The following is a 27857-nucleotide window of genomic DNA, read 5'->3' as shown; positions in this document are numbered from 1 at the left end:
CAGGGATACTCGCAGCAAAGCCTCCACGACCTCCTGGCTGGCGGCCCTTCCCACTGGGACAGCTTCAGGGGGAGGGAGGGCAGAGCCCAGCACCTGGTACGGATGGTCAGCTACCTACTCAGCAGTATACACGATGCCCCTGGTGCCTGAAGCTATTCCCGAAAGAGCCCTCCTCCTCCACTGCCCAATGACCTTTCAATTTCCCGGATCGGGGGGCCGGTTCCGATCCTGACTGACCGAAACTCCCTTTTTCAAGAACCGCTGTTGTCATTTTCTTTCTTCCCAATCAGTCCCGCCGGTCGATTTTACTCTTTTCAAGGGAGAAAACACATTTTACGCCAGTTCCCGCTGTCGACCAGAGCACCCTGTGATTTGCTTTCTTTTCTCCGCCTTTTTTCTTTTTGTCTCTCTTTTCTTTTTTGTTGTTGCTGTTGTTTCTTATGAATCTTTCCCATGACCTTATTCCGATGCTCTGTTTCTCTCTGAGTCCGTTTGCTTTCGACGGCTGGCTGCGGGGATCGTCCTCCGCCAGTCTCGAATTTGCGCCTCTTCTGCCAACGATGGCCCTTCTTACTGACTTCGCGTCCCAAGGGGGAATCGTACGACTTTTCCTGACGCAACACTTCCAAGCAAAGAAGTCCGAGATACGAGGCCGGAGAGGCCAACATGATTTGGCGGATACCAATTAGATAGTTGTCGTGCAAATCGAGGCCAGCGGACATGCATCATCCCGTCTTCCTCGCCAGTCGTTACGACCGACCGGCAGATCTCGATGATGGACCCCAGTACAATATTTGCGGAAAGGCATTCATAACGTGTAACCCGTCGCCCGCTTTCAACATTTTTGTTGCGTCCGCCCAAATATCGCTCGTTTGCCCAGCTACGAACGCAACTGTATGGGTCGGCAGATGATCCTAGACGATAACTTGACCAGAACTTGCTATTTCTTCGCCTAGAACCCACAGTTAACTCGGCATCATCGACGCTCTCCGCCAGCATGCTCTTTTGGTGATTCGTCCGATGGACAAGTCTAGCCTCCATATCCCCCTTCCCCCTCTGTGTCACGGCTGTGCCAACCAAGGTTGGAGTAGACTGCCTCTCGGTATGACTTCACGCTAGGCCAATCAACACCAAGTTCGGGAGCGAGCCCTGGTTGTCTGGATGACGCGGGGAGCACAGAACGGCAGAAGGAAGCACATATCTTTATCTTTCGGCCTGTCCCGGCCCCAGGCGTTATTCTTCTCTCTTATGCTTGTCTTTCCCTTGCTTCTTACCATCAACATGTCAGCCTTTTCCGGCTTTTGGATCGGCGTTGTCTTACTCTCCCTCAGGCGGGCCGGCTATGAGGAGAAACTTCAAAGCAGCTAGACTTGCAGCCCAACAACAATGAACCACCAAGAAAGAGATGGTTTCTTCTTCGTACTCCCGGTCACCAAACCCGAGCGGTTAGCATATAGCCAGGGTCTTCGCTCGACGATTCCACCAAACATGGACAGCATGTCTAACACCGTCAGGATTGCCGCCAAATTTCCAACGACTCTGTGTCCTGATGGATATTTCACTTTACGGGCTGTCGCGGTCGCGTCAAACGCGGTATGGCGTGGCCTTACTCGTTCACTCCCGACGTGAATCATTCCCGGCCACACCGGGGGGGGGGGGGTTTCCTTTTTTTTTTCTAAATAAAAGCAGGTGGAGTCACTCCATTGCTCGTTGCCTACGCACCAGCCAACTCTGTTCAGCTGGATGAGCTTCTCGTCGTCGATACCTCTGTTTTTGCTGTATGGAATATCGAATCAACTTCCCTCTACCTGGAGATATACTGCATAAGTACGGATACTACCTAGTTGATAACCGCTGATGTTCCGTCTTCCTTAGGGTCCTTCCCTAGTATTGACTCTTTCTGCTTGATCAATTTGAGCTATTTCGTCGTCTTTTCGTTTTGTTTCGTTTCGTTTCGTTTCGGCTCATTTCATACTTCCCTGTTTGTCGATGAACGAAGCTGGCTCCAGCCTCTAAGGGCATATGTTGTCCAGTCAGCGGCACAGGGCCAGCTTACCGAGGTACACAAAGCTGCCAGTGCAGTCAGATACCTCAGGCACCTCACCAAGGCGAGCGCGATTCGTACAAGCGACGGAAGAGCTTTAGCGCACGTGATGACGCTCATGGCGTCCCGTTCCGAGTAGGATCACGTCAGCAGCCAGTCCGTTATCCTGTTTTTCTCCGTCACACCAAGGGTGTGTTCAGAGCGGGTTAATGCTAGTGGGGGAGGGTTCCCATTGGCTCCCTCAGCTCCTGCTCGGTCGCCAGAGCTTCAGAGCTCTTGGTTCACACAGGGGCATTAGCTTCAGTCACAGAGAGCAACTGGGAGCGAATTGGAAGGGACGGGGGGGGCTTGGGGAAGGGGAGGCACTTTACTTGGCAGACCAGGCCCAGCAGCGGCAAGGCATCGGAGCTTTGTCTTTCTCCCAACTTGGAGCTGCTGCTGCTGCTGCTGCTGTTTGTGTTGGTGTGGATTCTGAGCTACTGCGCTGCTGCACGCAAAGTTCCGAACAGGGATGATGATGCTGCTGCTGCTGCTGCTGCTGCTGCTGCTCTCTTCCTCAGAGAGGTCCGAGCTTTCTCTCGCTTGGTGACCAACTACATTCCAAGGACGACCTTCGATCAAGCAGACAACTTGGAATCCCTGTTTGGATCTTCTACCAAACCCGACTCTTGCGCTCACGCCCCCTCCTTTCTCATTCACACTTCACATCTCCCCCAGTGTTCCCCCCATCTTGTCGTCCCGTCTTCAGTCCAATCGCCGGAGCCCCCAGTCATTCGAGTCGAAGCTCTCCCCCCCCAGCCACCCTCTGCCATCTTGGTGGTCCCTCCTCGCCCAGTTCTTGTCCCCGGGCCAGCTTCAGAGCCTGGTCCGATACTTGCTCCTTTGGCTCTGGCTCTGGCTCTATCTCGCCTGGCCGTGGCTCTGGCTTTGGATCTGCCTCGCACACGTTCCCTCGCAAACGGTATGGCAGAGCGCACACCACACAGCTGAGAGGGAGCTCCCTCCTCCTCCTCCTCCTCCACCACCACCTCCCACCCCCTCTCTCTCCCGCCCTCTCCCTCTCGCTCTGCCTGCGCACCGCACCGCACCGCACCGCACCACCGACGCGCACTCCCTTCTCCTCTTACTCTTCTTCGCCCACCCATTGCGCATCTACTGTGTAGAGAGGTACCACCAATCGACACGCACCCACCCACCTCTAGGCTGGCCCCGTCCTTCCCCCCGAGCTTTCCTTGCGCCGGCCTACCTACCTTTCGTTCTGGCCGCCCCCCAACTTTCTCTTTTTCTTTCTGCTTCTCCTACATCTCTCTCTCTTTCCCTTCCATCTCCTGCAAGTTTTCTACTGAAAACCCCTTTTCAAAACGCCTTGTTCTACCCAATTGAACCCACCGAGACCCTCTTATAACATGTCCACCCGCAAGAGAAAGCAAGAGGAGGAGGAGGAGCTTGTTTCCCTTCCCGACGACGACGGCGAAGAGGAAGAGGAGTAAGTCCCCCCCCCGACCTTTGCTTCGCGCCCAAGTCCCTTGGAGAGAAGGGAGTATAAAGTCATGCTCCTCGATACTCTCAGCTCGTTTGCGCGTCCATGCTTCAGTTACACCTGGTGTCCTGATGCCGTCGCGGCTATGCGCCCGGTTTATAACGGGTACCAGTGGCCATGGCTCCTGATGGAGAGCTCCCCGTTGTCCTACCTAAAGAGACCGGTTCTGACATGACTTGCGCTCTAGGTACGAGTCTGAGGAAGACGCAGAGGAGGGTGATGACGATGTGGAAGAGGAGGAGGAGGAAGAAGAAGAGGAGGAGGGCGACGCCGAGGAAGATGCTGAAGCAAACGGCGTAAATGGTACGTATGGTGCCGCAGTTTTTCTTCTGATGGCGCAGACGCTTTCGAACTTGCTTGAAGGCCAAGCTAACGTGTCGTCACTACAGACAAAGCTCCTCCATCGAAGAAGCGGAAGACCGAGACAGAGGCCACGGATGACGCGGCCGACGCCGAGGAGGCTGCCGAAGAGGAAGAGGAAGCCGAAGAGGCCGCCGGCGAAGAGGAGGAGGCCGAGGCCGATGAGGAGGAGACTGCCAACGGCGTCGAGGATGCCCCCGCCAAGGGCGATGTCAAGGCCGTCGACGCACCCGCCGCCACCAACGGCGACGCCCCCAAGGCCGTTGCTGCTGGCGGCGATGCCGAGTGAGCGCGCCTCTCTTTCGTCTTCCTCTTTTACTAGAAATCGTCTTTGTCTTTTGTATCTCGCCGACATCAGTTCAGTGTTGTGACGCCTTCATTCATCGTCAACTCGTAGAATAGATGACGAGATGAGTATTCTGCCATCCAACACATTCCGTCTCGCATCCCACTTTGGTGATGATCCGACTTCGTATATCCATCTCAATGAATGTTTCCTATGCAATTTCTTAATTTTTTCCTTTTCCGTCGGACAAGCAGGGCGAAGGCTGTTGGACGGCGGGCGGTATGCGACAGCCGCTGTCGCAAGCACACGGAGTCCATCTCGATCGTTGTGCACGGATATGGTCCGTTTCGTCATCTTCGGGACTGGCGGGGGGGTAGAACAGACTCGGGGAAAGCGGTGCGAGCAGGAGCGTTGATGAATGGGAGTGAGCATCTACATGTACCTCTTCAAGCACTCGTCGGGCGTCGATCTGCACCCACGCAATTGCCTGACATAGTGCGCCTGTGTTCCCCCTCCCCCCTTTTCTCTTCTTTTTTTCCCCTCTCATTTTCGTCTGCAGCTACTCCGTCCAATAGCTTATTAATATTCGACCAATCACCTTACCAATCAAAGTAACCGCTCTTGCTGGTTGGTCGATTGCCGAGCGAGATGGTCTCCTGGCCGCAGAAAGTCGAGGCCGCCCCCTCCCATTGCTGGTTAGGCACCGCCTAAGGGAGATCGTTGAATGGAAGTGAGAGAGAAGGGCTGGTACCGGGGAACTTGGGGGCCAGACGGGGGGTCAGGAATGGGTAAGGCATAAAGGGACCAGACGTTCATGATCTGGGGCCCGGAGTCCGGTCGTTGAGAGTGTCGGCTGGTGGACCCGCTCGCGATGGAAGGAACGGGGCCCGTGTTTCGGAGGACTCGGCCGGCGGGCGCTCTGCTTCGGCGACGGTGGTGCGCGAATTGCCCGTAACACCCCCCCCCCCTTCCCTCCCACCCCTTCTTTTTCTTGTTTGCCTCGAGATTGTTCTTTCAATTCTCTGCATCGCTGGGAAAGACCTAGCCAGCACCGTCGTCGACCATGGTTTGTTCAACATTCGACTGTCTGGTCAGCTGCCCAACAGCGGTCAGGCCATCAACGCCGAAGAGCGACGGTTCTACCATGCGGTTTCTGTTTGTTTCTGTCAATGACTGGACCTTGAAGTGCTCAGATGTGTTGTTTTTCGAGGCCGTTCCGAGGGCCGAAGTCATTGTGCGGAAAGGCGCGTCTGTGATGGCGCCTGAGCAGCATGGCCCCTTGGGCCCTTCCGCGAGAGTATGCGACGGCCTGCTTGAGAACGTCCTCAAGCTACTTTGGTGAACACTCCCAGCCGGCTACCAAGAGTGAACCAACCGGAGGCATTTGTCCCGGGCGCTATTGTGGTCAAGTTGGGGACTACGCATTTTTTCTGTCAGTACAATGAAACCCTTGGCTGGTCCAAAGTCAGACGCAAGTATGCTATTCTGATGACATTGAGGAGCTTCAATATGCGTAAGCCCAAATGTCGAGCCAGCGGTTGACGTTCCATCGCGCCGGGTTGCCATGCATTTACAACGGTTAAAGTATACCCTACTTGGCTCTCGCCCGCCATAACGGGATCACATTTTGCGAGTGTAGGAAAACACATAATCACACTCAACTTGTCGTTAGAGGATTTGGAAACCTCAATGTGTGTCCGTGAGAGTTTGCTGCCGGCCCCTAGACTCATTCCAGTCACTTACAAAACCCACATGGAATCTCAGAAACAGCTTCTGATAACCACCATAGACCTTCAAGACTATACGTTAACTCATTGTAGGGGCGGACTTCAAACATCTTGAAAATGTCATTTGTACTTTGATATGGATCGCTCATACCTGCCCTTATACTTACCGTAGTAAGCCCGTGTCTTGTGTAACTTTACAAGGCAAGCGGTAGTATGACATCTGCTTTGGAAGCCTTGAGCCACTCGCTCACTTATCTCGACCCGTTGTGAGACCAGTCGCATGCCCATAGCATCAATCGTAGTCTACGGGGAAAACGCGAGCCAAGTGTTGATCTAGGGCAAAGGCCCTCGCAGGCGGCCCACCCTTTGTCATACGAGGAGGTACCAAGACTCGATAGACGCTGCAGACGTCGCCGTCGACTGTTTCATACTGTAGTTGCAGTGCCAAAAATTCCAAAGAGCCACGGCGGTTGTTGGCCTGTTAAGCAGGATCAATCGATCGGGCACTTTTCGCTACGCGAATGGTTGCATGGGCGTGGCCTGAGCATTAGACTGCCGCTTTTCCAGAGGGTTGATCGTAGTTTGGGGTATGGTGTGTCCGCCATGCTACAGTCCGTTGCGTTGGCAGCGTCCAAAACCTAAAAACGTCCGTGCACCCAGATTCCCTCTCAAATATCTATACCACCTCTACCTTATTAATTCTAAAATAAATCTTTAAAAGTTCTTTATATATAAAAGTACATACACACTAATATTTCACTTGTTTAGATGTTTTTTGATGGAGATATAGGTTTTGGAAGCTGCTAACGCAACGCGAGGGTTTTGGACGCTGTTAATGCAACAGTTGCGCTGGCAGCATCCAAGCCAATCAAAGGCCGATAATATTCTCCACTTCTGACCTCTGATTGGCTAGAACTGGACGCTGCCAACGCAACAGACTGTAGACAACAGCCACGGACGGTTCGGTTAACCATAAATCAGCAGATCAACGCCCTCCTTACCGGCTGCCGGTAGCCCTGTACCATGACTATTTGCTAAGTCCTTCGTCCCTCCGTGACCCGGCAAACGTACACTTTACAAAGACTTTCTGTAATGGCCATCTTGTCTGAAGCTGTATTGGTTTCAAACACACCAATAGTCTCGACGAGGAAAGCTTAATGCAGCCTTCCAACTAAAGAGGGCTGCGGCTCTGGTAAGTCGCGGTTGCGGAATACCCGTATCATCTTATCCCAACGAACTCAACAATGTGTAGCAGAGTTCACCAGAACCCGACGGTTGACAAAACGACAGGGGCCACAGCTTCTGGACGATGCCAATTGTAAGCTCCCAACGGCCGATTGGGGGTCATATCCAGCCGAGGTACGAATACAAGGCGGTAAAAAGAACTTTTCGGCCACAGAATGGCTGATGATAACTCCTCGACGGGGAATTGAACCCCGGTCCCCTGCGAATCTTGAAAATGACAAGCAGATATCCTCACCACTAGACTATCGGGGAATTGGTGGATGTGTGCATCCAGTGATAGCTGGTTGGGGCGGTGCCCAACACCAGTGGCATTTGTATCGCCACACATGCCACATGGGGCCCGGCAGACCCGTCTCTTACAGGGGTTTGTCTACGGATACAACTTCTAGAGCACAGTGGCAGCCGACAAGATCTGATGTTCTCAAATAGTACACTGGTGTCTCTCTTACACAGGACTTCGGGGCTCACGTTTAGTGTTCGGCCAGAGAGCATCTTCAGCTCCAAATCCCGCAAAGTGTAGATGGCGAGCAATGTATCAAGAGACCCAGAAAAAGGTACCAAAAGACGCGAACGGGGCCCCCGTGTGTAAAGTTCGAGACGTCCCCACGGTCAGTCCTCCCACAGGACCAGGCCTCTTCGACCATCACGCCACTATTGGCCAGTATAGCGGTATACGCAGAATAGCCGAGAAAACGAGCCGACTTAATGTGGCCAGTCCGAGTTGTGGGGGTCTAATGCGACTTTGAGGCGCTTTTGTCGACGACATCTCATTTATTTTATCTAATCAGTCTCTCAGACGTCTCACAACCGTCTTAACGTTCACTGGGCCATGGTGATGGTAGCCTTGAATGAGTATCACTAGGCTCAAGTCATATCGAATCTCCTACCCATTCCTAGTAGGAGAAGACGTACCATAAGAGAGCAATTGAATCTCATTCTCCCGTTGCGTCTCATCAGATCGTAGCTGTGTACGAAGAAACTCTAGCTTGGCGATAACCTTTGCGACAGACTCCCAAGTGGTATTCGTTGAGTGTGAATAGCTCTGTGAACGTCTTGAATTACTTAGGAACGACTCAAAGGTCCAGGCTTCAGATGATTTGCCAAATGTCAGTTTGGTACTGTCGTGGCTGCAGGTCTCCAACAAATTATGAAGGACAGAACCACGATGACAAGAAAAGGTCAATCATTGCAGACAGGTAGCGCAGATGAAAGAGATACATCCACTAACTTTCCTGGTGTGTTCTTTAGTAACCAGCGTGTTCTGTATCCTCTTGACTGGTTTCTGGAAAGCTTTCTTTCCCTCGAAGAAGGAGAAGCAATTAGCAGGGGCCCGGTGGACGCAAGACCTAAGAGTGGCAATGTGGGGCCTATGACATCCTGTTAGTCGCGCGTCGGGGCACATTGGCCCGTTTCAACGACGCGGGCTGGGACGGACGACAAGCGCTGCCAATCAAGCGCATCAAGGAAGACTGAGCAAGATCAAGCCTGGGACTAGGCCTTTTTACGCGCAGAGAAAGCCACAAACAACAAGCGCAATAACGCCCCTCATTGAACTGCTCTCTGCTTACCCATACACTCCCTGGCTCCCAGCCGTCCGAGTCGACAAAATGCAGACGCAGGAGTCCTGGTCAGAGTGGGCTGGCTGCGTAAACCGGTAGTGTAATGATGAGAAACGCAACTGCTGGAATTGCTCTCTCGGGGATAGCGGCGCACGACTGGACACAAAGATAGACCACTACCTTTGTTCCGACCAAAGGAAAGCGACCAAAAGCTCGGAGCCAATAGGAGGCGCATCAAACGCGCAAAGAAGGCCGGCCGGAAGGTTCCCGGGGCATTGAACTGCGTCACACAAAAGGTGGGGGGAGGGGCAATATTGGTGCGGGGATCGCTTAGGGTTCCTTTCTTTTTTGGAGCGAGGTGGTTGGCCTGCGCGACAAACTCCATGGATTGGACCTTCCTCTCTATCTCTTCCCGCTCATTGTCGCCTCCACAGTGGTACTTGCGCATTCGGAGCATCCAAGGGCCCAAGGGGGAGGAGGGAAGGTTCATAGGGGGACTTTATCTCCCGCAGACGTAATACCACGTGGGTATCCACCTAGTAGCTAACGTACGCTATCAGGTAGGTAGATAGGTAGTAATCAACGTAAGGCAGGTAGAGATCGGATCAAGGACACACGGGATGAGGAGGAATAGATGCCGAGCACAGTTCTCGCCTCTTGGTCCCCTTCCCCCCTCCCTCCTCCTGAATGTTGCTGCCCCTTCGCTTTCTTGGCTCCCGTCCCCCCGCGCATACAAAAGAGTTCTCCCCGTCCGCTCAGGTGCATCCTGATAATTCCACATTACTCTTCTCTTTCTATTTCTATTTTGACTTTTGCTCCTCTTTCTCTCTACGATACCCCGGCCAGTCTTCGTTCAGTATAGACACGCGCACGCAAACCCCCCAACCATGGCCGACGTTAAGCAGACCACACGTACCTTTACCCTCAACACGGGTGACAAGATCCCCGCCATCGGCCTGGGTACCTGGCAGTCCCAGCCGAACCAGGTCAAGCTCGCCGTTGAGGCCGCCCTGAAGAACGGCTACCGTCACATCGACACTGCCTTCGCCTACGGCAATGAGAAGGAGGTCGGCGACGGCATCAAGGCCTCCGGCGTCCCCCGCGAGGACATCTGGCTGACAACCAAGCTCGACAACCCCTGGCACAAGCGCGTTCCCGAGGCTATCACCAAATCCCTCGAGAACCTCCAGACCGACTACGTCGACCTCTACCTTATGCACTGGCCCTCCAGCACCGACCCCGATGACCTGAAGAAGCACTACCCCGACTGGGACTACCTCGACACCTGGCGCGAGCTGCAGAAGCTCGTTGGTACCGGCAAGGTCAAAAACATTGGTGTCTCCAACTTTGGCATCACCCACCTCGAGCGCCTCCTCAACGACCCACAGACCAAGGTGAGATGGACTCTCGGCCCGTTCCCGTTGTCCACGCGAGAAAATGGCACTGACAGAATCCCAGATCGTCCCCGCCGTGAACCAGATCGAGCTTCACCCTTGCAACCCCTCGCCCAAGCTCCTTGACTACTGCAAGTCCAAGGGCATCCACGCCACAGCCTACTCGTGCCTCGGCAGCACCGACTCCCCCCTCTACACCAACCAGACCCTCCTTGACCTCGCAAAGGCCAAGGGCCGCACCCCCCAGCAGGTTCTCCTCCAGTGGGGCCTCGCCAGAGACGTCAGCGTCATCCCCAAATCCGTCTCCGAGGGCCGCATCAAGGCCAACTTCGACCTCGACGGTTGGTCCCTGACCGATGAGGAGTTCAAGAAGGTCTCAGCCATCCCCGACCGCTTCAAGGTCTGCGATGGCACCTTTCTTCCCGATGGTGTCAAGGTCTTCTTCGGTGATGATGAGTAAATGCGGAAGAGAAGGTAGAAGCGGTGATGATGGCGGCCGTGGTGAGTAGTGAGACTCACATAATGAGCAAAACAAGAGTAAAAGGCAGCGCTACGGCGAACAAATTGTACTGCGGTATACGGCAGCTCGGACCCCAAGGTCCATCTATACACGAAATGAATAAACGCTGTTTAAATAAAAAAAAAGAGGCCCACATTCAAAGCTTGGACTTGTGCTTATCTTCCCTCAAGATGTCGGCCACGTTCTCCCGCAGCTCTTTGGCAAAGTGCTCGGCGTCCTCGTCGTCCAGCTCCTCTCTGCGGCCGCGGCCAAACATGGTGAAGCTCTCGCTGTAGCGGCCGCTCGCGCGGATCTCGGGGCGGGGGATTAGGTGGAAGTGCATGTGCATGACGACCTGGGCGGCGGCGGCGCCGTTGTTCTGCACCACGTTCCAGTCCTCGACACCCGTGGTGCGCACGAGGGCGCTGGAGAGAACGCGCAGGTAGCGGCCCAACTCGGCCGACTCGTCGGACGAGGCATCGGTAAGCTTCGGGCGGTGGGTGCGCGGGCAGAGGAGGAGGTGGCCGCGCGACAGCGGAAGGATGTCGAGGAAGGCGACGAGAGTCGGGGTCGAGAGGACGACGTAGGCGGGCGTCGGAAGACGGTTGGGGTCGAGGACTGCGTCGTCCTGAGGCGGCTGCACAGGGTCATAAGGCGGGTATTCGGTTGCGATCATACAGAAGGGGCACTCCAATTCAGAAGGCTCTACACCGGCGTCAAACTCGGAGGTGGGCGTCATGGTGGGCTGGTGAGTGTTGCTGTGGTGGTGGTATTCGTTGTACCTAGTCGATGATCGAAGCAGGAATCGAGCGTTATCGACAGTGCTGGGTTTGTCGGCTATAATGCATTGCCGTATCGTCGCTTGCGAATCAGAACCTGGCAAGAAGTCAACAGAGTGGTAGATTCATGGAGAAAGATGATACGAAGAGGAGAGCGTGCCGCGCGCTCAAGACTCGTTTCTACCGAGGTGGGCGGCAGTACGGATAATTAACCAGTGGTAACCTCGGGAAGTGGGCCACGCCGGAGGTTCCATGCCTTGCCATGCACCCCCCATACCCGATCTCCGGGCGCCAGTGGACCGACCACAACGCCCCCCGAGGCAACCTTTTTTTTCTGCCACCCCTACGCGCCCTCACCGCTTAACAAATTGTCATCCAGCCCACCTCTGCATTTCCAATCCCGCCCGCCGCGAAAGAAGAAAATCGCCGCCTCACCCCCCGAATTGACCTCCGCTTTCTTTCAAGGAAACATCACCTCTCGGAAAAACGGGAAAAGAGTAAAGAAATAAATAAAAAAATATGTCTCGCGAAGCCTACCAAGTCCCCACAGCCGGCGCGACCTCCGCCCCCAGCGCGGCCGCCTACTCATCCTATGGCGCTGAGGGCCCTCAGATGCAGTACCTCTGCGGTGACTGCGGCCTCAAGTTCCAGCTGCGTCGCGCCGACCCCATCCGCTGCAAGGAGTGCGGTTGCCGTATCCTTTACAAGGAGCGTACCAAGAGGTGAGTCTTCTTCGCCCTTCTGAGGCTTTAGGGGCGAGCAGGCGTGCTGACTCTTTTGGCAGAATGGTTCAGTTCGAGGCGAGATGATGACGCCCAACCGGGCGTTCTTCTTTGATTTACACGCAGTGCGAGGATGAAAGAGCACCGGACGGGAGGGGAGAGGCCGGGATGTTGGAGTTTTTGCGCAGATTCGAGGATTGATACCGGATGAGATACATCGTGCCGTGGCCTAGCTGGTCGCTTGTGAAGAACCAGTGTTTCGCTAGAGATATGCCTAAGAGGGATGGATGTCCGAGAGCACGAGCGCACTTTATCCGCCGTGATGAGAGCCGGACATACCGTGGACGCCGAGGTCTGCAGGAGTTATGGGATTAGGGGAGTCAAAATCAATTCATAGAGCAAGGCAACTTTCTGCACCTGTTCTTCCTTTTCGAGGTATCTCATGATAATGCAGCAACCGTCTAAAACGCCGTCTTCCTGCCCAAGCTTCGTCCTATGCGCATGAATGTGTTCCGTTCCCACCGTCCCATCACGTCTGCCGCGTGTGCAGGTACTTGGCGAAACTGCCATCAGCCATGATGGAATCGCCTTCGGCCTCCATGGCCGCCTCGTAACGAGCCTGGAGTCCTTCCCGGTCGTCCTCGTCATCCGGCATATCGTCGTCATCGACGTCGCTGGCAACATCGATGCCATCGTCGTCTTCAACGGGCTTGATGACCATGGGCTTCTTGCCCGCATCCACCGACATGCCCTTCATCATCTTGTCCAGCTCGTGCTCACGGGCCTGGCGCTTCTTCTCTTCCCGCTCATTTCGCCTACGCTGCAGCTCCGGGAGGTAGTCCTGCTTGAACTCCTCCGCCTTCTCTTCCACAGCCGCGAAGAACTCGTCCATACCCGTGCCGAGACGAGAGCTGACGGGAACGAAGCTGAGATGGGCGTAGAACTCCTCCAGCATCAGACTCATCGAGTTGAGCAGACTGCCCATGTAGCCACTGCCCCCGCTGCCGCCCTCTGATGTCTCGTAGCCTCCGATCACGTCGCTCATCTCGTCACGCTGGAGAGCGGCCTGGAAAGCCTCGAAGTCTGTCATCCACTCCTTCGCAAAGCTCGCGTCTTGCACATCAGTCTTGTTGAAGACCAGGATCATCGGGAGCTTGGTCTTGTAGAGGATACTGCAGGCGTACAGCATGTTGCTCATGAATGTGCTTGTGGAGGTGGTTCTTGGTGTATCGATGACATAGGCGATAACGGTTGGGAATGAAGAGGCGAGCGACTCGAGAAGGATGGTACCGCTGGCGGACCAGACGAAGACCTCGATCTGTCCAGCTACGGTGCTGTTAGCCCACTGTTGAGGAGCAAATACGCATCAAGGACTTACGAGTGTCGACAAGAATATTCCTGATGGGCTTTTTGGTGGGGTTTTCTGGGTCTGGAGCCGCGCGCTTCTCGAGCAGGTTGACAATCTGGTCGACCTTTGTGGCAAAGAGGTTCAAGGACGTCAAGATTCCGCCGTTCGGTCCCAAGTTGTACTGTTTCATGACCTCCTCGTAGTTGACCGAGTCGCGAATGTCGATGTTGCTCTCGAAAGGAACATTGAGCACAGCCGGGTCCAAGTTGATTACGTATGGCGGATCATTCTTGCCATGCAGGTACGAGTTGATGCGTCGCATGAAGGTTGTTTTGCCGGAGCCTGGGAGTTGTATTGGTCAGCTGGATTGGCCTATACGGTGCGAAACCAGGAGGGTTAATATTACCGGCCATGCCGACGACGACGATGGAGGTCGGCATCTGAGTGGACGCCTTCTCCTGAGTAGACTGGTTCTCAGCGGGCGCGGCTGCGGAAGTTGAAGCCATTTTGGTAGAGGTGTCGGGTGAGTATGTATGCGGCTTTCACGGTGTTGCTGTTGCAGCCGCTAGGGAAAAAAGTTCTGGAAGAGACGGAAGAGCTGAGTGCCCCGCGCGGGGCGTTAGAGTGGGCAAGACATCCCCTGTAACCATTAATCAGAACCCCCTGGTCGGTTCCAAAATCCAGATGGCCCGTGCTGGCGAGTGACGTCCAGCTTGCATGGCCAATTCGCTGTCTGCGACCTGGTAAAAAAAAAAACATACCATTGAAGCTATCGCTCAAGCAAGTACCAGCAAGCCTAGCGCCGCTTGCTCAAGCAGTCATGGACGGCCTCGACGAATTCGAAAAGGCCCTTGCCGCAGAGAAGGGAGAGAAGGAGCGCATTGAACGCGAGAAAGAAGATCGCAGACAGAGGAAGAAACAACGACATCATCACTACCGCGACACGTCATCCGACAGACGGGAAGACCGGGATAGCCAGAGAGGAAGTCACAGAGAGCGTGACCGTGACCGGGAACGCGACCGGGAACGCGACCGGGAACGCGACCGGGGACGCGACCGAGACCGTGATCATGAAAGACATCGCCATCATAGATCGCGACGGCACGATGGAGACGAGGAGGATGGACACAGACATAAGCGATCTCGCCATTCAAAGGACGATGAGGAGCGACGATCACGACACAGACAGAAGGATAGAGACGAAGAAACCCGCGGAGAAAGCCATGAAAAGACTTCGGATCCCAAGGAGGACTTGCCGATACCCAACGAGGAAGCTACACCACCGGAAGCGAAGGCTGCAGACGCACCGTTGGTCCGCGATAGCTGGATGACTGCCCCGTCAGCCCTCGACATCGACTACGTTCAACGCAAAAAGGAAGAGATCAAGCCGCCACCCAAAGAGGAACCGGTCAGAGTCATCCACGACAGGGAAATCAACAGAGACTTTGGGGACCTGAGCAACGTTACGACTCTGGATGAAAAGCTCCCACCGACGGAGAGAACCGTCAGTTACAAGTTTGGGGACAACGGCTCTCAGTGGCGCATGACCAAGCTCAAGGGCGTTTATTCCATGGCAGAGGAGTCCGGCCGATCAGTCGAAGATGTTGCTCTGGAGAGGTACGGCGACTTGCAAGAATTCGACGACTCCCGGGAGGAGAAGATTGAACTGGAGCGACGCAAGGTGTACGGCGACGGGTACGTGGGCAAGGAGAAACCGACCGGGGACTTGTATCGTGAGCGGCTGGAAAAGCACCGTGCCGATAGGTCTGCCGAACGAGATCGGGCCGAACGAGAGCGTGCCGGAGGCTTTGAGCAGGGCACCGTCATTCCCGACGATGCCATGCAGCACACCCCCATGGACCAGACCGCATTGAACAGGCTGCGAGCGCAGATGATGAAGGCCAAGCTACGCAAGGCACCTGATGCCGCCAAGCTGGAAGCCGAATACAACCAAGCCGCGGCCAGCTTTGCCACCAACGGTCCGCAATCGGTCGTTCTGGGTGTCATGGATAACAGGATGCTGGCAGGAACTCGTGGGGAAGTTAAAGCCATCGAAAACAAGCGCGGCCGGGAGAGAGGTAATGTGGAAGCGAACGAGGACATGTCAATCGAGGACATGGTTCGCGAGGAGCGCAGAACACGCGGTCAAGCCGGCGGCGAGGGCATGCGGCTTGCTGAGCGGATTGCCAAGGATAGCAAGTTTGACAACGACCTCGATTACATGGACGAGAACGCAGACAAGCTTGCGAAGCGGGTGCACAAATCCGAGGCTAACTTGAAGAACGTTGCCGTCAACGATTACCAGAAGGTGTCACGGATTCTGTCCAACTGCCCGTTGTGCCATCATGAGGATAAGGGTCAACCGCCTCTGGCACCGGTCATCTCCCTCGGCACCCGTGTCTTTTTGACACTGCCCACGGACCCGGAGGTCAGTGAAGGTGGCGCAGTCATCGTACCCACGGCGCACCACAAGAACCTCCTGGAGTGCGACGACGACGAGTGGGAAGAGATACGGAACTTCATGAAATCTCTCACCAGGATGTACCACGAGAAGGGACAGGAAGTCATATTTTACGAAAACGCCGCGGCGCCGCAAAGGCATCTCCACGCCTCCATGATGGCCGTGCCGATCCCCTACGAAGAGGGTGCCACGGCTCCGGCCTACTTCAAGGAGGCTTTCCTCACCACAGATGACGAGTGGTCACAGCACCAAAAGATCATTGACACGGCCGCCAAGGCACGGGATGGCATGGGCAGGATGGCATTCCGGCGGAGCATCGCGAAGGAGATGCCCTACTTTCACGTGTGGTTCACGCTCGACGGTGGCCTCGGTCACATTGTTGAAAACTCTGACCGCTGGCCGAGGGGTGACCTCTTCGCAAGGGAGATCATCGGGGGCATCTTGGACGTCGGTCCGGACGTGATCAAGAAACAGGGACGGTGGAACAAGGGCGACCGTCGGTTCGAGGGGTTCAACAAGAAGTGGAGGAAGTTTGACTGGACCCGAGTGCTAGCCGATGGTTAGCCTCAAGCAAACCTGGGTGTTGTGGCCATTACTGTATATCTTGTACGAACCAAATAGGATACCAGTCGTTGACAAATTGAGTTCTGGCTCCTATCTCGATGACTATTTTCTCGCAGCTTTATCCGTGCTTGTCAGCCCTGCCAGCGACTCAAGGCAATTCAGACCGTTTGGAGGCTGACACAACAGGTAACGATTAGCTCACTGGGGGTACATTGTCCGGAATTGCGGGAGACGACAAGGGCAGCTCATTCAGGCGCACCAATCATCGGGCTGGCCGGAACGGGGGTCGCTCCCCCGGTGACCCCGCGATATGTCCCCACAGCTCGGGGGTGACCAATTTTTGATGCTGTTTCTGCTCGCTGAAATATTCCGTCTAGCCGTCACGTTGGACCGAGAAGAAAGGCTAAATATTGCCAAGGGCATATGACAGCTAGTTCGCATTTATTCCATCTTGGCTCGGCGGGCGGCCGAACTGATGGCTCAGGTTTTGCTTGTTAGCCCGGCGACTCGGGATTCGGTATACATATAAGAGCAGTCTTGTCGAAAGCTTTGCAGACCATCTTCTTTGCGGCATCGGCATTGGCATCGCTTCATCATGATCGCAAGGCGACTTGTTTCCCTGCTTAGCCTCATGGCTCTGGCGGCGGCGGCCCCAGTCACGGAGAGCACCATGTAAGTCACTGAGCCAAACTCGGTCATATCCATGGTCTAACGGGAGCTCAGCTCTGGCCCCGGCGACGGAACGCCCTTCTTCTACAAGGGTCACGACCTGAGCTCCCTGAAGTTGCTCGAGGATTCGCAGAACGTCTTCGTCGATACGGCACGGGGCAACCAGGAGCGGCCTGCCGACGACATCCTCGCTGACGGCGGCATGAACGCCGTCCGCCTCCGCCTGTGGGTCGACCCGCCCGACGGCATCTACGGCCTCAACTACACCATCAGCCTCGCCAAACGGTTCCAGACCAAGGGTCAGCACATCTTCCTCGACCTCCACTTCGCCGACAGCTGGGCGGACCCGCAGAAGCAGCCGGCGCCCTCTGCCTGGCCGACGGAGCTGGAGCCGCTAGCGGGCAAGCTGCGCGAGTACGTCCGCGAGACGCTCGTCGCGTTCAAGGACGCTGGCGTGACGCTGGATATTGTGTCGCTCGGCAATGAGATCCGCCACGGCATGCTCTGGCCTCTGGGCCGCGTCTCAGTCGACGTGCAGCCGTGGCCAGCCACGGTGGCGAACTTCTCCAACCTCGCGACGCTGTACAAAGCGGCGCGGGCGGGTGTCTCTGACGCCACCTGCGCCGGCGTGCCCAAGCCCCAGGTTATGCTCCACCTCGACAACGGTTGGAACCTGACGCTGCAGGAGAGGTGGTACGGCGCGCTCGTCGAGAACGGCGTGCCCCCGTCGGCGTGGGACAGCTTCGGGCTCAGCTTCTACCCGTTTTACGGCACCGAGGCGACGTTTGAGAACCTCCGTGCTGTCCTGCGCGCCATGGCGGACAAGTACGGCAAGCCCATGCAGGTCGTCGAAACGGACTACCCGGCCGTGTGCGACGGACGCTGGAATCCGATTCCCGAGTCGTCTGAGCCGGGCATACCGTACAGCGTCGCGGGCCAGGTCGAGTGGATGGCCCAGGTCCTCCGCATCGTCAGGGAGGCCCCGAGGGGGCTGGGACGCGGGGTCTGGTACTGGGAGCCCGCGTGGCTCGAAAACACGTCGTTGGGCAGCGCCTGCAATGACGCCATCCTGTTCGAGGCGGATTACAGCGGCTGGCCGAGGACGGTGGGGTACTCGCGCGAATCTGTGAATGTATTCCTGGATTAAGTACGTTGGTAGATCCCTGAGGAACGTCCGAGAGGAACCATGAAAGAGTGGTTGGAAATATATAAAATTGTCTTCCTCGCCGGAAGCGGTTGAAGCGACGTCACCCAAATTATACATGAGCAGGGCCACGGTCTTTGAGAACCATGAACAGCTTATGAGGGTTGTTGACGAGAGAGGACACGACAACTTTGAATTGGATAGAAAAAATCAACAGCATAATGGAATTGAAGCCACCAATCACGTCATATTCGCCTGTCATGCTGGATCCCCTTTCTCGCTATTGTTTCGTTGCTTAATGTGACTGCTTCTCGCTATGTTGGTAACCGGCAAACCTGGCCACCTTTGTTTACACATCGAGAAGGATCCGTGTCTCGGCAGTCAGGGAGACTGGGCCATCTATTTTCCCTTGTAACTAATGGAATTGAAGTTAATATATGTTAAATAAATAATATAAAGGCATTCCAGATATCTTGTACATAGCCACGGCAATTCTCAAAGCCATCTGCGCCCTTGAACAACTGTACGGCAGCAGAACCCAGCGGGCGTTTAGCACCGCTGTAAGTGCCCTACGTTCAACGCCCGACTTCATTGTCCTCATTTCTTAGTCATGTTAGAGTTTTGGCTCGAGTTAGATGGTGTTTCTACACAGAAGGAACCCCAGGGGCCGTAACTTTGGGGCCTGCAACAGCAGTGTTCATCACTACGTACGGTACGCCTCATACGGTCCATAGAGCTGGCGTGACCATGTTACTTTTCATGTCTAAAGTTAATCATGTTCAACATTACCCGAGATGACCGACTGTGCGGCACAACGACTCAGTCGGATAACTTCTCGTATCCGGCGAGCTATGCAGCAGTTATCTTTCTGGAGGAAGGAGGCAAGGTAGCTGGAGAGTCAATGGCACTGAGGTCAACATTGGGACTACAAGTCTCTTTTCCGAGGCCGTATACTAAATATATCTTTTCCGGGCCCCAGCTCATGTTGCATATGGACTGGACCCAAGTAATTGCACGAGCGCTGGTGAGGTGGGCTTGTCGCTATCAATAGTTTACGCCGATCACAAAGGGTCAAGGGTCGTAGGTGGTTGAGACCTGAAATCTATACTGCCTCACCCCGGAAACTGTCCCAGGGATAGAGGCAAAACAAAGACGGGAACTGGGGAAGCTCTTACTCAGTGAGACACGAGGTTGAACCGAGGCAGCCACCAAGATCCTTTAAGCATGTCTCCGTCTCCCAGGCAAACATTGCGACAACACCACGCTTGAACATCTCTGATGACTGACGGAATGAGCCGTGGCTGAGGGATGTGAGCCCTATGGTTCGACTGACGTCTCAAACCAAGCTGCGCCCAGAGGAGCGATGCGAAGGGAAGGTGTCGAGAGGCGGCATAAAGCCGACCAACGGCATTAACAGTGTGCTTCGACTCGGTTGTGAGTTTGATAGATGAGTCTTTTTCAAAACCTTGGTCGAGGTAGCGGTTGGCCACAAGGGCATTAGAACGGAATAAACCAGAAGACAAGCTACGTACGATGGTACCAAGCCGAAGTAAAAAACACCCCTATTAGGTAACCAACGTTCATACCCCTACTACAGTACTTCTGCCAGCTTAGCTGTTAGTGACTTTCCCCTCCTATTGCTATCATCGTCACCCTTGCTACTGCTATCACTATCCCTTTCCTTATGACACTTCATTTTACTATCTTTAAGCTCTAAATTTTATACGGATTAAGGAGAATACTAGTAGGACTGTTACATCATGATTAAAGAGTGTAGCATTGGGCTAGGTGGCAATGCAAAGAAGATGTGTGGGTATCCTGATTATGTCAGCTTTTTAGGCCCTGCCACCCTTTAGTACAACCACTACATATTGAGACGTATAGCCAGGGTTCATCCTGCCTCGAGGACCCCTATGTTGGACATGCTCGGGCTTTGGGAAGGTCAAATCACCGCCGTTCCGTAACTCTGTTTCCGTTCCGGGGGGCAACGGATCAGAGGGGATCAGACTCGCTTGAGAAGCGTCGAGGCCCCCCCGCGCGCGCGCGCGCGAGAGAGAGAGAAAGGGCGGGGGATGGGTTCATCACCACAGGCTATGGCAGCTAGTTCCATCCCAAGGCGGTCGACAGGCGAGAAAAAGGTTCAGGTCCTATACGTCATCGCCATGCGGCGGGACATGGATAGGACAGCAGTCACGGCACGAAATTGTACGCGTGTATGAAACGGGAGCATTGATCGGAAGGGCAGGAGAAGTGTTTGGAGTTCCGGCGCAGGGACGGGGCCAAATGGCGCCGTCGGTCGGTTTCCCTACGGGCAAAAAGGACGAAAACTGCCATCAAGGGGTCTGTCACTACGCAGGAAATAATTGCAGTGTATGCTTTTTTGGCGTCCAATGTACGAAACCTCGACGACAGAATAGTACCGGACGTACCTAGATGGGGCAAGTTGTTGTAGGTGACGAAGACGAGCATCGCCGAGAGGGCGGAGGGCGGATTGAATGCACTGTGCAGTATTCTGCATTCTGGTGGGCGGCTACGGCACGGTCGGAGCCGTCGGAGCCTCCGGAGGGGAAGAGGGGAGAAGGGTGAAGGAGGAGGGAGAGCTCTTCAACGATTCGGGTAAGTCATCTGTCAATCGGGAATTCGGCGGGCATCAAAAAGTGGCAGAGATGGAAAAAGATAAGGCAGATCGGGTTTAGATACGGCCGTCCGTACACGCCTTACCTCATACTTGTGCAGCTAGGTAGGTAAGTAAGCACCTAAGGGTAGGTAGTACCTAGCAGGAGGAATCACGGCCGGGAGGTGTGTGTGTGAGTGTGTTGGTTGGCTGCCTATATGTGGGACACAGTGAAACAGTGCGGTCATCCGCGTCGTCTCTCCGCATCCATCGACTCGCCCGATAATTGTCACCCTCCCACCACCCATCCACACCAAGAAGACGAGGTAGGGGACCGGGACTTTGGAATCCGTACACTACCCAAGGTATTTTCCATTGTCTTTTTTTTTTTTTTTTATCTTTTTCTTTTTGAGTTTCTACGCGCAGGCCCCAGGTTCAGTTCTCTACCGTCTCTCGGCATTGACAGATTGGCACTTGGATGGTCACAGGTTTTCCATCTGCTGCTCCATTTCTTTTTAGAATCCGTCTCTTCCCACCTTTCTCCCCCCCTTTCTGAAGAGACACATCACTCCTACGTTATCTCATCTCTGCACAGGTTTGCTTGGGCGATCTTCTTGCTTGCTTGCTCACTTTCTCTTCGCCTTGTCGTATCGTGTCCCAGCTCCTCCTCCTTCGCCGCCCAGTGGGAACAACCCTCTGGCTTGGACCAATCATTATTTTGCGCTACTGAAGGACCGACCGTCCACGGTGTCGTCATCGTACCCAGCCTTCGAAGCCTGCAGAAGCACCAAAAGAGCCCGCCCGTTCCATCAAGCGGCCCCCTTTGCCAAACCCTCGCCCAGGTTTCCACCCACTTCGCTCCTGTTTGTTTGCCCGTCATCTCATTTCGAGGAGACAGACGAGTCGATAGCGCGGCCACTCGTTCCCTTGATCCCAAGGACGTCGAAACGAACCACCGCCGGTCGCTCCATCGCATATCCCTCCCCCAGCTAAAAAAGGAAAAAAATCCCCGCCCCGGGCCTTTCTCCTCCTAGTTGACCCATCATGTCGTGGGAGCTCTCTCGTCGTCGCATCGTCCGAGCTGTCAACAGCAAATATCTTTACGGACGTCTTGTATGCCAGCCCCCTCCCGTAGCACTGTCTCTTGTGTCCTCCAAGACTTGACTTGACGCATTCCTTGCACATCTCCATCTGAATCACTCGTCTCTCTCTGCCTCGGTCTCACTCTCTTGTATCTTGTACTGTATTCATCTCTGCTCTGTCTGCATCATCTTCATCGTCGCTTGACGCCATAAATCACCATTTCGACTTGCGCTGACTTTCCTTACGTCCGCTATAGCCACTACTCCACGCAGTCGTCGCCTTTATCGAAATGGCGCTCGTCGCCAGGTTGGTCTCCAAGTTCAACCAATACTACGATGAACGACCACGTACGTTGCCTCGGCTCTCCACCCAATCCATACTTGTCCATCCATGATGCCCCCCTATGCTAACGTCGACTCCCCAACAGTCCTCACCATGATGGTGACCAACGCCATCCTCGGAGGCATCGCCGACACGACGGCCCAGACCATCACCGCCCTCCGTCTCAAGGCTGTCCGTAAGCCCGGCGGCCTCAATAAGGACGACGGCGTCGCCATCGAGATCCACGACCTCGACCGCAAGAACCCCTTCTACGAGAAGGACCTCATCCCGGACGCCAGGCACCTGCCCCCGCCCTTTGACTTTGAGCGCCTCACCCGTTTCATGGCCTACGGTTTCGCCATGGCGCCTCTGCAGTTCCGCTGGTTCAAGTTCTTGTCGAGCGCCTTCCCCATCACCAAAACGAGCGCCTTCGTGCCCGCCATGAAGCGCGTCGCCTTCGACCAGCTCATCTTCGCGCCCTTTGGCCTGCTGTGCTTCTTTTCCGTCATGACCGTAGCCGAGGGTGGCGGCCGTCGCGCTGTGATGAACAAGCTGCGCGACATGTATGTCCCCACGCTCAAGGCCAATTTCATTGTCTGGCCCGCCGTGCAGGTCATCAACTTCCGCTTGATACCCGTCCAGTTCCAGCTGGTGAGTTGCCCCGGAACGGTGCCCGCTGCAAACAAACAATCACCAAAACCCTCGAGAGTTTTACTAACATGTTTCCTAGCCATTCGTCTCCACGGTCGGTATCGCCTGGACGGCCTACCTCTCGTTGGCCAACGCCTCGGAGGAGGTTGACACCCGTCCCGCCCGCGAGGACGCCCACATTCGCCTCAGCTAAATTCATCTCGCACAAAGCATACACCCGTGCTCGATTTCCTTGATATATTGTGGTCTGCGGCATGGGCTTGGGCCAGGTCGTGCATCGTTGCAGGCATTTCTAGAGGCGTTATACACTGGTTCGACGCCGAGAGGACTATCATCACGAGTTCCTCTTCCGTCTCATTCAATCGCTATACAAAGCATCGTGTGCTTTTGGTAAGGGGTTACAGGCGTTTGGTGTCTTGAGGGGTTCCCGAAAATCGATATGGGCGGCCCTTGGTATTTTCTTTGTAGCAAACCAGCAATAAACTGCAGTGATTTGGAGGGGGAAAGCATTAGTTATTAACTCTGTCCCTTTTGCCTACCGTGCCCAGGGGGAAACGAGTGGTCCGAGGATGCTGTGACGTGCCAGATTCCGTTGGAAGACGGGCGGCGTATTTCTCGGTCATTTTGAAAGAGACTGTTCCTGACGACACCCCGGCCTACCCTGATGGGTTTGTAGTCCGGACTTGCTGGCGTGCTGGCACGGGCGCATGGGATGGCGGTCTAAAAGGAGGTTGGCAATCCAATTATAGTGACGAAACGGGAAACGCAGCTGCCAAGACGCTGCTGGCTTGTCTGGCGACTTTTGAAGCTGTCCCGTTGATGCCGGGTGGACTGGCGGCCACGACCGGGGTGTTGAGGGAGCAGCGCAGTTTCTGTGAGGTATCAGACTACCACCACGTCACACACCACGGCGGGGCACAACAGCTCCTGCGCATTGTCGCTGCGGTGCTGGGCTCGAGCTCCCCACTTGCGGGCGTGACCCCCTTCGACCCCCCGGCAGGGGAAGGAGGTAGAAGGCCCCGGCCAGCTAAGGACAACAGCAGCTGCATCATCCCACTAAGACACTAACTTTAAGCCAAGAGGGACCGACTTCAACCCCGCCAAAAAAAAAAAAAAAAAAAAAAAAAAAAAAAAAGGTCATGAAAAAAACCACTGAGAAATGCCCCTCGATGCACCTGGCGGGTAGGCATTAGCAGCCCACCCCACCATGGGCAAAGCCTCCCCCAACGTGTGTTGAACCACTCGAGGTGACTGATTGCTACGTGGTTTTAGTGTGTGTTTCCTGTCCTGACCTGTCCCATCCCATCCCATCCCATCCCAGCAGCTCCCCTCCTAAATATACCTCAATCCGTCCATCATCTCCTCTCAACTTCTTTTCTCTTCTCTTCCTCCCTCAACTACACCTCTGTCCGCCACCCCCTACAGCACCAAATACCCTTCCAATTGCAACCATGTCTCTCGCGAACAAGCTCTCCATCACCGACGTTGACCTGAAGGGCAAGCGCGTCCTCATCCGCGTAAGTCATTCTACCCTGCTGTGACCCCGTGTTGCTGGTGCTGCGCAGTTAGTTGGCAGTCGGCAGTTACCCCACCATGCCACCCCCGCCAGATCCCGGGTGAGAGCTCACAGCCGTTCCGCATTCTGGCGATACGGGACGAGCCGCGGCTCTTCACCTCGGAACTCTCTGCTATGCCACGCCCGGCATTGGAATACACCGCGTGGCCATACCGCTACGTTTGTCCCTGCTAGGCCATCTCCCCCCACTAACCGCGCCGCAGGTCGACTTCAACGTCCCTCTCGATGCCAACAAGAAGATCACCAACAACCAGCGCATTGCCGGCGCCGTGCCCACCATCAAGTACGCCATCGACAATGGCGCCAAGGCTGTCGTCCTGATGTCCCACCTCGGCCGTCCCAATGGCGAGGTGAACCCCAAGTACAGCCTTGAGCCGGTCGTGCCCGAGCTCGAGAAGCTGCTCGGCGGCAAGAGCGTCCAGTTCGCCAAGAACTGCGTCGGAAAGGACGTTGAGGACCTCGTCAACAAGGCCGATAACGGCCAGGTCATCCTGCTCGAGAACCTGCGCTTCCACATCGAGGAGGAGGGTTCCGCCAAGGACAAGGACGGCAACAAGACCAAGGCCGACAAGGCCAAGGTCGAGGAGTTCCGCAAGGGCCTCACCGCCCTCGGCGATGTCTTCATCAGTGAGTCTTCCTCCGCAAGTGTGCCGGCTTGTTCCGAGACACGGTTACTGACGACGGCCAGACGATGCCTTCGGCACTGCCCACCGCGCCCACTCCTCCATGGTCGGCATTGACCTGCCCCAGAAGGCTTCCGGCTTTCTCATGAAGAAGGAGCTCGAGTACTTCGCCAAGGCCCTCGAGAGCCCCCAGCGCCCCTTCCTCGCCATTCTCGGTGGCGCCAAGGTCTCGGACAAGATCCAGCTCATCGACAACCTGCTGGACAAGGTCAACACCCTCATCGTCTGCGGTGGCATGGCCTTCACCTTCAAGAAGACGCTCGAGAACGTCAGCATCGGCAACTCCCTCTTTGACGAGGCCGGCGCCAAGACGGTCGGCAAGCTCGTCGAGAAGGCCAAGGCCAACAACGTCAAGCTTGTCCTGCCCGTCGACTACGTCACGGCCGACAAGTTCGACAAGGACGCCAACGTTGGCTCCGCCACCGACGAGACCGGTATCCCCGACGGCTGGATGGGTCTCGATTGCGGCCCCAAGTCCGTCGAGCTCTACAAGCAGGCCATCGACGAGGCCAAGACCATCCTCTGGAACGGCCCCGCTGGTGTCTTCGAGTTTGACAAGTTTGCCAACGGCACCAAGGCGACGCTCGACGCCGCCGTCGCTGCTGCCGAGAGCGGCAAGATCGTCATCATCGGCGGTGGTGACACGGCCACCGTCGCCGCCAAGTACGGCGTCGAGAGCAAGCTCAGCCACGTCTCCACCGGTGGTGGTGCCAGCTTGGAGCTGCTCGAGGGCAAGGAACTGCCCGGTGTCACTGCCCTGTCGAGTAAGTAAATAAATCGATCCTCGTCCGCGTGCGAGGATGCGCCCCGCTCTATGAACTCGGACAGTCTGATGGATGATGGGTAAGGTCGGGCTGGCAAGGCCAGTTTGTAGGACCCCCAGGAGAAAAGAGGAGTTTTTGGTCATGATGAACGTAATGCCCCCCGTGTCATGTCCTAAGTAAACGTAAAAAGTCACGACATCAAATAAACAGTAAAAAGACTAGACATGTCTGTCTCGTCCCGAAACTGAAAAAAAAGGAGAAAAAAAAAGTCTGTTGTCCTTTTTGTGTGATTTCATTCCATTCCTGGTATGCTGCCAATTCGTCTAGAGCTCATACGGGGGTAAGTCTATGCCCGTGGTTCCACCCCTTCTCAATGCGTCATTCCAGCTTCCCCTCCCTCCAAATAAAATACATCTCGTAAGGTGTGCGCAATCATCGCCGCTTGGACGCCTCGACCTTCTTCAGCTCCTCCCTGGGCAAACGTTAGCATCTGAGGGTCCCGGGGGGGTTGGGGTGGGGTTGTCATACTTCAACTGCGCCGAGAAGTCGTCGCTCGTGTCGTCGTCGTCCCAGCTCTCCTCCCACAGGTGCTGCGTCGAGCCGCTTCCGCTGGCGGCCGCCTCGGTCTCCTCCTGAGGCCAGTCTGTCGTGATGGTCAGGTCAGCTCGGGTTCCCAGGGGTCCAAATCTGTCCGCCGGTGATCCCCTCCCGTGCCGAGGACGCCAACACCTCCCAGCTCTCTGTGACGATGGTTCTCGATGGAGGCATCATCCGTGTCTCTGTGCCCAAGAACAGAGCGCGGAGAGAAGGACGGGAGAGGTAGGGTGAGACAACGGGGAAGGGAAGGGGGGAAACGTACCGTCGACGGGGAAGTCCTCGAACTCGTCGTCCTCGCCGAGCGCGGGCTTCTTGGAGGCGGCCTGCTGCTGCGCCGTCGCCTCGTCGACCTTGGGATCGGCGGTCTTGTCCTGCACTGGTTTTGCGTCCGATGAGGCCATTGTGTATGTGTGTCGTGTTGGAAGGTTTTGGAAGGATGGCGTTTACCTGCTTCTTACTGCAGGATGTGCTCGCGCCGGTGTATGGTTGTTGAAGAAGATGACGGATCGGTGAAAGGCCGCGAATTTCGAAAAGGGGCGAGAGGCGAGAGAGAGATAGAGAGACAGAGCTCGGATCGCGGGAGGCGAATCGCGTTGGGGAGTCTTGGGATTGTGGGATCGCGATGGGTGTTGGATCGGTGGTGATGGTAGGAAAGCTACTGGGGTGCGTACGAAGGTGAAGGTGGTGCTGGCTGCGGCGGGTGTGAAGGTTGTCGACGGGGGCGGAAGTTGCCGGCTGGCGGGCACCTAGGCGGCACTGGGAAGGCGTAATGCCTGGCCCTGGCGCCGCTCGGTCCAGGGCTTGGGGGGGGTGGTTGTAGTTCTTTCTTCGGCCGGCGCACCCCCGTAGCATGACCGTCTCCACTTTACACCAGGCAGGCTCATCGAGGATTGGACGTGGACATTGCAGGTAGAGCTTCTTCTACTTCTTCTTCTTCTTCGTGGTCAGATTCTTTGTGGCCAGGGCTTTTGGAATTAGATGTAGAATACAGATGAACTGGGCCTGTGCCTGCTGTTGACAAGGCCCTCTGTTATCAAAGGTTGTCAGGTTCCGAGAGGAGGCATCTGTGACTTAACATCACTCTAGTACAAATACCACATATCACCAGGAGGGACATGCCATTGTGGGTTGGTGAACTGGGACAATCATGGAAAAAGCTTGCCAAGCGTTCGACTGGATATGATTGCGATTTGTTTCAATCCTCATTTACCCGGGAAGTCGACATTC

At 55.4% G+C, this 27857-nt stretch overlaps 11 protein-coding genes and 1 non-coding gene across 12 annotated transcripts; 7 read left to right on the top strand and 5 right to left on the bottom strand.

Moving 5' to 3' along the window:
- Positions 1 to 3450: 3450 nt before the first annotated feature.
- On the top strand, positions 3451 to 4233 carry LY79DRAFT_593240 (uncharacterized protein; the record flags this gene model as incomplete). Its single annotated transcript, XM_060561526.1, has 3 exons — positions 3451 to 3530; positions 3772 to 3887; positions 3974 to 4233. 3 exons carry the CDS (start codon positions 3451 to 3453, stop codon positions 4231 to 4233), a joined length of 456 nt encoding a protein of 151 aa, XP_060410057.1.
- A 1038-nt stretch (positions 4234 to 5271) lies between these two features.
- On the bottom strand, positions 5272 to 6245 carry LY79DRAFT_582916 (uncharacterized protein; the record flags this gene model as incomplete). Its single annotated transcript, XM_060560293.1, has 3 exons — positions 5272 to 5586; positions 5974 to 6029; positions 6125 to 6245. The coding sequence occupies 3 exons, from the start codon at positions 6243 to 6245 to the stop codon at positions 5272 to 5274; spliced, it is 492 nt and encodes a 163-aa protein (XP_060410056.1).
- Positions 6246 to 7371: 1126 nt separating this feature from the next.
- LY79DRAFT_t223 lies at positions 7372 to 7454 on the bottom strand. Its single transcript has one exon. It is a non-coding gene; the product is annotated as a tRNA-Asp (tRNA).
- A 2194-nt stretch (positions 7455 to 9648) lies between these two features.
- On the top strand, positions 9649 to 10615 carry LY79DRAFT_523697 (aldo/keto reductase; the record flags this gene model as incomplete). Its single annotated transcript, XM_060555566.1, has 2 exons — positions 9649 to 10155; positions 10220 to 10615. The coding sequence occupies 2 exons, from the start codon at positions 9649 to 9651 to the stop codon at positions 10613 to 10615; spliced, it is 903 nt and encodes a 300-aa protein (XP_060410055.1).
- On the bottom strand, positions 10574 to 11649 carry LY79DRAFT_565854 (HIT domain-containing protein). Its single transcript, XM_060558769.1, has 3 exons — positions 10810 to 11649; positions 10675 to 10759; positions 10574 to 10596 (listed from the first exon to the last, which is right to left on the bottom strand). Exon 1 carries the CDS (start codon positions 11391 to 11393, stop codon positions 10812 to 10814), a length of 582 nt encoding a protein of 193 aa, XP_060410054.1. The 5' UTR covers positions 11394 to 11649; the 3' UTR covers positions 10574 to 10596; positions 10675 to 10759; positions 10810 to 10811.
- A 303-nt stretch (positions 11650 to 11952) lies between these two features.
- Positions 11953 to 12242, top strand: LY79DRAFT_672883 (DNA directed RNA polymerase; the record flags this gene model as incomplete). The annotated part of the gene is made up of 2 exons (XM_060564105.1): positions 11953 to 12155; positions 12218 to 12242. The coding sequence occupies 2 exons, from the start codon at positions 11953 to 11955 to the stop codon at positions 12240 to 12242; spliced, it is 228 nt and encodes a 75-aa protein (XP_060410053.1).
- A 324-nt stretch (positions 12243 to 12566) lies between these two features.
- Positions 12567 to 14084, bottom strand: LY79DRAFT_706427 (uncharacterized protein). The gene is made up of 3 exons (XM_060565024.1): positions 13910 to 14084; positions 13534 to 13845; positions 12567 to 13481 (listed from the first exon to the last, which is right to left on the bottom strand). Exons 1-3 carry the CDS (start codon positions 14007 to 14009, stop codon positions 12685 to 12687), a joined length of 1209 nt encoding a protein of 402 aa, XP_060410052.1. The 5' UTR covers positions 14010 to 14084; the 3' UTR covers positions 12567 to 12684.
- A 158-nt stretch (positions 14085 to 14242) lies between these two features.
- On the top strand, positions 14243 to 16668 carry LY79DRAFT_565851 (CwfJ C-terminus 1-domain-containing protein-like protein). Its single transcript, XM_060558768.1, has one exon. It carries the CDS (start codon positions 14324 to 14326, stop codon positions 16526 to 16528), a length of 2205 nt encoding a protein of 734 aa, XP_060410051.1. The 5' UTR covers positions 14243 to 14323; the 3' UTR covers positions 16529 to 16668.
- Positions 16669 to 16893: 225 nt separating this feature from the next.
- Positions 16894 to 18602, top strand: LY79DRAFT_565850 (family 53 glycosyl hydrolase). Its single transcript, XM_060558767.1, has 2 exons — positions 16894 to 17200; positions 17252 to 18602. Exons 1-2 carry the CDS (start codon positions 17124 to 17126, stop codon positions 18342 to 18344), a joined length of 1170 nt encoding a protein of 389 aa, XP_060410050.1. The 5' UTR covers positions 16894 to 17123; the 3' UTR covers positions 18345 to 18602.
- A 3397-nt stretch (positions 18603 to 21999) lies between these two features.
- Positions 22000 to 23203, top strand: LY79DRAFT_672879 (Mpv17/PMP22 family protein; the record flags this gene model as incomplete). Its single annotated transcript, XM_060564104.1, has 4 exons — positions 22000 to 22068; positions 22295 to 22385; positions 22466 to 23010; positions 23090 to 23203. 4 exons carry the CDS (start codon positions 22000 to 22002, stop codon positions 23201 to 23203), a joined length of 819 nt encoding a protein of 272 aa, XP_060410049.1.
- A 1126-nt stretch (positions 23204 to 24329) lies between these two features.
- Positions 24330 to 26292, top strand: LY79DRAFT_706423 (phosphoglycerate kinase). The gene is made up of 4 exons (XM_060565023.1): positions 24330 to 24527; positions 24620 to 24745; positions 24790 to 25213; positions 25275 to 26292. The coding sequence occupies exons 1-4, from the start codon at positions 24462 to 24464 to the stop codon at positions 26039 to 26041; spliced, it is 1383 nt and encodes a 460-aa protein (XP_060410048.1). The 5' UTR covers positions 24330 to 24461; the 3' UTR covers positions 26042 to 26292.
- Positions 26293 to 26465: 173 nt separating this feature from the next.
- On the bottom strand, positions 26466 to 27031 carry LY79DRAFT_523623 (DSS1/SEM1 family protein; the record flags this gene model as incomplete). The annotated part of the gene is made up of 3 exons (XM_060555559.1): positions 26466 to 26505; positions 26562 to 26676; positions 26893 to 27031. 3 exons carry the CDS (start codon positions 27029 to 27031, stop codon positions 26466 to 26468), a joined length of 294 nt encoding a protein of 97 aa, XP_060410047.1.
- Positions 27032 to 27857: the final 826 nt, after the last annotated feature.

The sequence above is a fragment of the Colletotrichum navitas genome, assembly GCF_030913465.1.
Source record: "Colletotrichum navitas strain CBS 125086 chromosome Unknown LY79scaffold_74, whole genome shotgun sequence".
NCBI lineage: Eukaryota > Fungi > Ascomycota > Sordariomycetes > Glomerellales > Glomerellaceae > Colletotrichum > Colletotrichum navitas.
Note: the sequence above shows the minus strand (reverse complement) of the source record. Positions and strands in the feature narration are given on the sequence as shown.

Coding starts and splice junctions, on each gene's coding strand:
- LY79DRAFT_565854 (XM_060558769.1), bottom strand. CDS start 11,393: ATGACGCCCACCTCCGAGTTTGACGCCGGTGTAGAGCCTTCTGAATTG.
- LY79DRAFT_706427 (XM_060565024.1), bottom strand. CDS start 14,009: ATGGCTTCAACTTCCGCAGCCGCGCCCGCTGAGAACCAGTCTACTCAG. Junction 13,846..13,909: donor CGTCGTCGTCGGCATGGCCG/GTAATATTAACC, acceptor TACAACTCCCAG/GCTCCGGCAAAACAACCTTC. Junction 13,482..13,533: donor GAATATTCTTGTCGACACTC/GTAAGTCCTTGA, acceptor ACAGCACCGTAG/CTGGACAGATCGAGGTCTTC.
- LY79DRAFT_565851 (XM_060558768.1), top strand. CDS start 14,324: ATGGACGGCCTCGACGAATTCGAAAAGGCCCTTGCCGCAGAGAAGGGA.
- LY79DRAFT_565850 (XM_060558767.1), top strand. CDS start 17,124: ATGATCGCAAGGCGACTTGTTTCCCTGCTTAGCCTCATGGCTCTGGCG. Junction 17,201..17,251: donor CCAGTCACGGAGAGCACCAT/GTAAGTCACTGA, acceptor ACGGGAGCTCAG/CTCTGGCCCCGGCGACGGAA.
- LY79DRAFT_706423 (XM_060565023.1), top strand. CDS start 24,462: ATGTCTCTCGCGAACAAGCTCTCCATCACCGACGTTGACCTGAAGGGC. Junction 24,528..24,619: donor GCAAGCGCGTCCTCATCCGC/GTAAGTCATTCT, acceptor CACCCCCGCCAG/ATCCCGGGTGAGAGCTCACA. Junction 25,214..25,274: donor CCTCGGCGATGTCTTCATCA/GTGAGTCTTCCT, acceptor GACGACGGCCAG/ACGATGCCTTCGGCACTGCC.